General features: G+C 43.8%; 2 protein-coding genes across 3 annotated transcripts in view; both read left to right on the forward strand.

Annotated features, from left to right (window-relative positions):
* Positions 1-200: 200 nt before the first annotated feature.
* Positions 201-3,172, forward strand: LOC115541399 (zinc finger MYM-type protein 1-like). Of its 2 annotated transcripts, none has more exons than XM_030353098.1 (2): positions 201-2,893; positions 2,990-3,172. In XM_030353098.1, the coding sequence occupies exon 1, from the start codon at positions 543-545 to the stop codon at positions 2,883-2,885; it is 2,343 nt and encodes a 780-aa protein (XP_030208958.1). In that variant the 5' UTR covers positions 201-542; the 3' UTR covers positions 2,886-2,893; positions 2,990-3,172. The 2 variants fall into 2 exon arrangements, with proteins under 2 accessions (XP_030208958.1, XP_030208959.1); XM_030353099.1 differs by having other exon boundaries at positions 201-2,889.
* Positions 3,173-5,027: 1,855 nt separating this feature from the next.
* Positions 5,028-8,422, forward strand: part of LOC115541400 (prothrombin) — a 14,849-nt gene continuing 11,454 nt past the window's right edge. The window contains exons 1-3 of the mRNA XM_030353100.1: positions 5,028-5,206; positions 5,522-5,602; positions 5,833-5,912. Coding sequence (XP_030208960.1) covers positions 5,155-5,206; positions 5,522-5,602; positions 5,833-5,912 — 213 coding nt within the window. The 5' untranslated portion in view covers positions 5,028-5,154. The remainder of the gene's footprint in view (positions 5,207-5,521; positions 5,603-5,832; positions 5,913-8,422) is intronic.

Genomic DNA, 8,422 nt, shown 5'->3' on the forward strand with positions numbered 1-8,422 from the left:
GACTCTATTTCCTTCTAATACATTCCCGTAGCGTCACAGTGCATTTGCCTGTTGAAGCTCAGCGTCCATCGACATCAATGGGGCTGTATAAAACAGCTGTTTTTCGTCCGTCTAAAATCGACGGTCATTGGATAATCCTGCGATTATGTCTCTCCCACGGACCCTCAGCGTCTCTGGGGGTGAATGGAGGAGTGGGCAGTGGCGGCGCCAGGGGGGGGCTAGGGGGTGCTAGAGCACCCCCTAGATTGGCCATAGCACCCCCATAGCACCCCCAAGAAAATAATGGTAAAATAAGAAAAAAAAAAAAAAATCATTCTGAGTTCTTAATAAAATGTATTGTGTGATAATAATATTTTAATCACAAAAGAAAATAACAGATTGAAATAAACAGATTGTTCACGTAGCACGACACAGACACGTGGCGTGGCGTGCCGCGTGCGTGAACGTGATTGTTCAAATGAGTAGTAGGCTAACGGCTAAGTAACAGTAATCCTGGCGATCGGTCAATTAATTTTAAATCAAGTGGTCACAAAATCACGAAAATGGATCGGTATTTGATCCGAAAAAATCCTCGAGTTGAAGGAGACGTTCAAGAGGAAGAAAAAAGGCAGGAGGTAGTGGATGATTCTGATGTAGAACAAGAAGAGGAAAGTCCTGGTCCAAGTAGTCAACCCTTCACCTCTACTGAGGGCGCCGCTGCTAGCCATGATGCTAGCACCCTGGGTGACTTAAGCATGAACGCCCAGGATGGTCCGAAAATACCAACATTACACAAATATCCAACTCGGATGTTTGGAGTCCAGCAAAGAAGTTTCTGCAAGGGCTGGATGGAACCATATCCGTGGTTGGAATACAGTGTATCCCAGGATGCCGTCTTTTGCTTTGCCTGCAGGCATTTTCTCGGTGGAGGAGGGCACGGGTTTCATCGGGAGCCAACGTATACAACCAGTGGCTTTCATAACTGGCGGAAAGCAACAGCATCTTTTAAGGGCCATCACGAAAGTATGGGACACAAATTTGCCATGGAGGCATGGACTGAGTTTAAGCTAAAAGCAAAAAGCGGTTCAAAAATAACAAATATGCTGGATAAAGGACATTCGGTATTGATCCAGGAAAACAGAAGGTACATGATGGGCGTTGTGGAAAGCTTGCGCTATACTGCCTGTCAGGGGATCGCACAGCGAGGCCACATTGAAGATGAGGATTCAGCAAACAGGGGTAATTTCCGCGAGTTGCTGTCTGTAATTGGAAAATTTGACAAAACCGTTCAGAAAAAGTCAGATAACAACCCGTCAAATGCAAAGTATGTGCACCATGACGTGCAGAATGAGATCATCAATGTAATGGCAGAAATGATTAGGAAACAATTAAGGGATGAGGTTAAGGACGCTGAACATTTTGCCATTTTGGTGGATGAAAGCAAAGACATCAGCAAAAAAGAGCAAATTTCAGTGATCGTGCGTTATTTGAACACGGAATCAGAGAGAGTGGTGGAGGAATTCTTGCATTTCACCCCAGCTGATGGACTAGACGCAAACTCGCTCTTTGCAAGCATCAAGCAGACGCTCAGTCGGTGCGGTATTGACCTGAATTGTTGTGTTGGCCAGTGCTATGATGGTGCCTCAGTCATGTCTGGATGTAACAACGGAGTCCAAGAACTTTTCAGAAGAGAGGTGCCGCAAGCAGTTTATATACACTGCCATGCTCATAGGCTTAACCTGGTGTTGGTGGACTGTGTGCATAATGTAGATGCTGCCGCTGAGTTTTTTGAGACGTTGCAAACACTGTACAAGTTTTTTTCGGGGTCAGTGGTGCACGATCTCTTTCTGAAGAAACAAAGGGAACTTTCAACGGCACAGCGCATAGAGCTGAAGAGACTGAGTGACACTCGCTGGGCATGCCAGTATGATGCTATCTGTGCAGTCAAGAGAACTCTCCCGGCTATCATCGCTACCCTGCGTGACACTGTTCGCGACAAGAATGCGAAACGGAGGACAGAGGCTAAATCTGTCAGTTCCCTTATGGATGAGCAGTTTGTTCTGCATTTAATTCTTTTTGAGGATGTTTTTAGAACTACCAAATTCATGTCCGATGCGCTACAGTCTCCCAATTTCGATCTCTTGACAGCGGATGACCTGGCCCAATCTGTGATCACGGCCATATCGGAGAAACGTACAGATGACAACTGGGCAGCAATCCGTAAGCAGGCAGGAGACATGTGCGTTAATACCGGGATAGCTACTGTACATCGTGAGAAAAGGCAGACCCAAACAGCTAAACATCTGGAGGGCTTTATTGTGGAGGCCCCGATAGAAAGACCAGGCATGGGCAGCATGGATGAACTGAAAACTCAGTCATTCTATCCTGTCTTAGACAGGTTGTTAATGGAACTCCGGCGACGCTTTTCCATCGAAGCAAATGGTGTACTGGCAGGCTTGCCAGCCCTAAGCCCTAATCACCCATCATTCCTTGACAAGCAAGTTATTCTGCCCATGGCTCGCCATTATGGGGTCAGCGAGGAGAATTTGTGTGCAGAACTCCATCAAGTTCGCCGGCTCCTGAAAAGGAAGGAAGAGCAAGGATGCACCATTAACAGCAACCAGGAGTTCCTATCCCTTATGCGGCCTTACAAAGACGCCTTCGTGGACCTCTACAAATTGATCTCCATATCTCTGACCCTGCCTGTAACATCTGCGAGCTGCGAGCGCAGTTTTTCTTGTCTGCGTCGCTTGAAGAGCTACCTGAGGAATAGCAGTGGGGATGGCCGAACCAGTGACCTTGCACTTCTGGCGATTAACCCTCTGCGAGCACGGGCTTTGGACATCGACAGGATCATAGATGCCTTCGCTCTCAACCACAACAACAGGCGCATTGTCCTGTTATGAAGACGTAGGTAAGTGAACGATTTTTCCGTGTTGTCTGTTGCATTCTGCTGGGTTTTTGCAATTGGGTTTACAATGTGTTTTTCTGTCACATTGTTCTTGTTTAGGTGGAAACTGACACCTGATCTGCTGGCTTGCCTGGATTTTGGTTTTTCTTAAGGATTTTAAGCATAGTTTTGTGTGCACTTTTTGATACACTTTTTGATATCTTATTATTGTGGTTTTGAGTGCCTACTGTTTGGTTTCATGTTTTGATTGTGACCTAAAATAATATAATCTATTTGAAAGCATTTCTGACTCTTTGCCTGTTTAAATTAATTATATCTGACGTTCTAATCTGCCGTCTTTAGTTAGAAGTGTATTGAACTTGGTATGTTTAGTTTAATTTGTCGCTCATGGTAGTGGTGACCTGGTAGTCATCTGGCGCAAACTTTAATCCACACACTGAAGTAAGTGAAGTATTTCGGATTACGTTATCTATAACATGCTGCATCCATTTTGACCGTCGGATGTGAACGCGGCTTTGTGCGCGTCCGTCAGAAGTAGCCTACTGACAATAATAATACGATCGATTTGAATGGCGCTTTTTATGTACCCCAAAGACCCGTTAGAGAGCAAACGTGTAAACATATGTGACGATATGGTGGGGAGGTGTTGTAGTAGAGAAAAATGAGACTCATATGATATCACCCTAATTTCATAGCACCCTCAGTAAAACGCCGAGCACCCCCATAGCACCACCAGAAAAAAATCTCTGGCGCCGCCACTGGGAGTGGGCTGGCCTGGATGCTGGGCTTCTGCGTGATGATTGGAGGGTCTGCGAAAGACTGAGTTGCCGTTTGATTGACAGCAATTTTGAACCATAAAACGTCGCCGGAGCTCTTCTTAATCCTCAATCCCATCACGGATTTCGCAAGCGATGTGAAAGACAACTGAAACCTATTTCTTGATATTTGCTTGGCGAAATTGCCAGACAATTTTCATCGTACATTTCACACACTTATACACACAATTCCTTGTTTCAGTTTAACAGAATTCCCACATTTCCTTGTTCGAGTTTAATGTCACTTTGGTAGTTGGCCATCACTTTGATTCAGGGAGCCTTAGGTCTGCCCTTCAAGGCCTGGATTCAGATCAGGACCTGCAGGGTGACAGATGAAACTGTGATTCCTTGGTGTTCCTTGAAGACATGGAGTTGGGCAGTGCAATGCCTCAGCTTTACAGAGTGTTCTCATCAGTGGCAACAGTTGGAGCTACATCTGCAGGTGTAGAAAGGAGCTTCTGTTTAAAGCGGCTCAAGTCCTACACCCGTAACACAATGGGCCAAGGCTGTTTAAGCAGCCAGCTCTCCTGGCCATTGAGGGGACACTGGTCAAGTCACTGGAAAAGACAGCTAGTTGGTATGACAGGGTCACAGCGCATTCCCCTGAAAAGGAACAGAGAGAAGAATTGACATATGAATAAATTGACAATTTATATGATGTAGGCCGAAAAAGAGCTTCCCCTCTTTGAGAGTCCAGCAGCTGCCACTGGTGAATACGTGTGTGTATCTATGTGTGTGCGCTGGCATCATGGACTTTTGTTCAGTTCTGACCTTAAAAAAACAAACACTCAGAGTCCCATACATACTAGTCTCGTCTGTGTGTGTGTGTGTGTGTGTGTGTGTGTGTGTGTGTGTGTGTGTGTGTGTGTGTGTGTGTGTGTGTGTGTGTGTGTGTGTGTGTGTGTGTGGACTTTAGACTCTCAGACAGTGTCATAGTAAATATTTGGTCATCATTTTGCCTTGTCAGTAAAAGTCCAAATCAATACGATTGAACTAAACGCCGTCAGGGTTTTCATGTCTCGGGTTCAGAGAAACGTTTTAAAGTGAGTAAAAGATCATTTCAGCGTAATAAATAAATGACCAATCAATTAATATAAACTATACTGAGAAGGGAACAAAATCAAACCTTTAAAAGTTAGGGCAGAGAGAGAGAGAGAGAGAGAGACAGAGAGAGAGAGAGAGAGAGAGAGAGAGAGAGAGAGACAGAGAGAGAGAGACAGAGAGAGAGAGAGAGAGAGAGAGAGAGAGAGAGAGACAGAGAGAGAGAGAGAGAGAGAGAGAGAGAGAGAGAGAGAGAGAGAGAGAGAGAGAGAGAGAGAGAGAGAGAGAGAGACAGAGAGAGAGAGAGAGAGCAGAGAGGTTTAGAGAGGGGGGGAGGGAGGCAGAGAGAGAGAGAGACAGAGCAGGGTAGAAGTTGAGAGAGAGGGTTAACGGGAGCAGACGGAGACGATGTGGCTCAAGGTGACAGCGCTTCTGCTCGCACTACAGGGCTGCGTGGCCGGTAAGACATATTCATAACTCCATTATCATCACCGAGATATTCATAACTCTGTTAACATCACCGAGATATTCATAACTCCATTAACATCACTGAGATATTCATAACTCTATTTACATCACTGAGATATAACTCTATTACAAGGGTTAGGTTATGTTAGTACTAGGTTATGTTAGTACTAGGGTTAGGTGGGTTAGGTGATGTTGGTACCAGGGTTAGGTGATGTTAGAGATAGGGTAGGATTATATATATAATTATCTGTCTCTATCTGTCCGTCTGCCTGTCTGTCTGTGTGTCGCTGTCTGCCTGTCTGCTCAGTGTTTGTGGAAAGACAGGCAGCCTCCCAGGTTTTGGTGCGTAACAGAAGAGCCAATCAACTATTTGAAGAGTTGAAACCAGGTGAGAACTGATCTCTGATTGGCTGTTGAAAACCAATCTTACTTCAACCAGTATAAATATCATGTTATATATATATATATATATATAGATATATATATATATATATATATATATATATATATATATATATATATATATATATATATCATATTAGTATGTGTATGTATTCGTATTAGTATGTGTATTTTTTCTTATTAGCATGTTTAATTTTAATGTAACTGTTTCACCAGGTAATCTGGAGAGGGAATGTTTAGAGGAAATATGTGACCACGAAGAGGCCAGGGAAGTGTTTGAACAGGCGGACAAGACGGTACGATCCTAGAACGCCTGTTACTAACTTTATAACAGTCGGTACGATCCTAGAACCGTCTGTTACTAACTTTATAACAGTCGGTACGATCCAGAACCGCCTGTTACTAACTTTATAACAGTCGGTACGATCCTAGAACCGCCTGTCACTAACTTTATAACAGTCGGTACGATCCTAGAACCGTCTGTTACTAACTTTATAACAGTCGGTACGATCCTCCAGAACCGTCTGTTACTAACTTTATAACAGTCGGTACGATCCTAGAACCGCCTGTTACTAACTTTATAACAGTCGGTACGATCCTCCAGAACCGTCTGTTACTAACTTTATAACAGTCGGTACGATCCTAGAACCGTCTGTTACTAACTTTATAACAGTCGGTACGATCCTCCAGAACCATCTGTTACTAACTTTATAACAGTCGGTACGATCCTCCAGAACCGTCTGTTACTAACTTTAGAACAGTCGGTACGATCCTAGAACCGTCTGTTACTAACTTTATAACAGTCGGTACGATCCTCCAGAACCGTCTGTTACCAACTTTATAACAGTCGGTACGATCCTAGAACCGTCTGTTACTAACTTTAGAACAGTCGGTACGATCCTAGAACCGTCTGTTACTAACTTTAGAACAGTCGGTACGATCCTCTAGAACAGGGGTTCTCAAAGTTTTGACAACTGAGGGCCAATTTAGGAACCCAAAATTTGACTGAGGGCCGCCAAAGGAAAAAAAAAAATTGGCGGGAATCGCCGCCAGCATCCCAGTGGTAAAAAAGAACATTGCACCGTGGACCTCTGGGAGTGAGGTCAAGTGAGGTCTAAATCACGAAATTGAGGTTCAGCCTTTCAAAGTAATGTACAGTCGGATTAAAACTAACAAATGTAAAAGGATTTAAGATAGTTCTTATTGCTGTTCTACAGTAGTAGGGGATCGGTATGAGGTTAGTTCTTATTGCTGTTCTACAGTAGTAGGGGATCGGTATGAGGTTAGTTCTTATTGCTGTTCTACAGTAGGGGATCGGTATGGGGTTAGTTCGTATTGCTGTTCTACAGTAGGGGATCGGTATGAGGTTTGTTCTTATTGCTTTTCTACAGTAGGGGATCGGTATGAGGTTAGTTCTTATTGCTGTTCTACAGTAGTAGGGGATCGGTATGAGGTTAGTTCTTATTGCTGTTCTACAGTAGGGGATCGGTATGAGGTTAGTTCTTATTGCTGTTCTACAGTAGTAGGGGATCGGTATGAGGTTAGTTCTTATTGCTGTTCTACAGTAGTAGGGGATCGTATGAGGTTAGTTCTTATTGCTGTTCTACAGTAGTAGGGGATCGGTATTAGGTTAGTTCTTATTGCTGTTCTACAGTAGTAGGGGATCGGTATGAGGTTAGTCCTTATTGCTGTTCTACAGTAGTAGGGGATCGTATGAGGTTAGTTCTTATTGCTGTTCTACAGTAGTAGGGGATCGGTATGAGGTTAGTTCTTTTTGCTGTTCTACAGTAGTAGGGGATCGGTATGAGGTTAGTTCTTATTGCTGTTCTACAGTAGTAGGGGATCGGTATGAGGTTAGTTCTTATTGCTGTTCTACAGTAGTAGGGGATCGGCATGAGGTTAGTTCTTATTGCTGTTCTACAGTAGTAGGGGATCGGTATGAGGTTAGTTCTTATTGCTGTTCTACAGTAGGGGATCGGTAGGAGGTTAGTTCTTATTGCTGTTCTACAGTAGTAGGGGATCGGTATGAGGTTAGTTCTTATTGCTGTTCTACAGTAGTAGGGGATCAGTATGAGGTTAGTTCTTATTGCTGTTCTACAGTAGTAGGGGATCGGTATGAGGTTAGTTCTTATTGCTGTTCTACAGTAGTAGGGCATCGGTATGAGGTTAGTTCTTATTGCTGTTCTACAGTAGGGGATCGGTATGAGGTTAGTTCTTATTGCTGTTCTACAGTAGTAGGGGATCGGTATGAGGTTAGTTCTTATTGCTGTTCTACAGTAGTAGGGGATCGGTATGAGGTTAGTTCTTATTGCTGTTCTACAGTAGTAGGGGATCGGTATGAGGTTAGTTCTTATTGCTGTTCTACAGTAGTAGGGGATCGGTATTAGGTTAGTTCTTATTGCTGTTCTACAGTAGTAGGGGATCGGTATGAGGTTAGTTCTTATTGCTGTTCTATAGTAGTAGGGGATCGGTATGAGGTTAGTTCTTATTGCTGTTCTACAGTAGGGGATCGGTATGAGGTTAGTTCTTATTGCTGTTCTACAGTAGTAGGGGATCGGTATGAGGTTAGTTCTTATTGCTGTTCTACAGTAGTAGGGGATCGGTATGAGGTTTGTTCTTATTGCTTTTCTACAGTAGGGGATCGGTATGAGGTTAGTTCTTATTGCTGTTCTACAGTAGTAGGGGATCGGTATGAGGTTAGTTCTTATTGCTGTTCTACAGTGGTAGGGGATCGGTATGAGGTTAGTTCTTATTGCTGTTCTACAGTAGTAGGGGATCGGTATGAGGTTAGTTCTTATTGCTGTTC

Source organism: Gadus morhua, chromosome 4 (assembly GCF_902167405.1).
Source record: "Gadus morhua chromosome 4, gadMor3.0, whole genome shotgun sequence".
NCBI lineage: Eukaryota > Metazoa > Chordata > Actinopteri > Gadiformes > Gadidae > Gadus > Gadus morhua.

Bases quoted from the DNA above. Each gene is read 5' to 3' on its own strand.
- LOC115541399 (XM_030353098.1), top strand. From the start codon at position 543: ATGGATCGGTATTTGATCCGAAAAAATCCTCGAGTTGAAGGAGACGTT.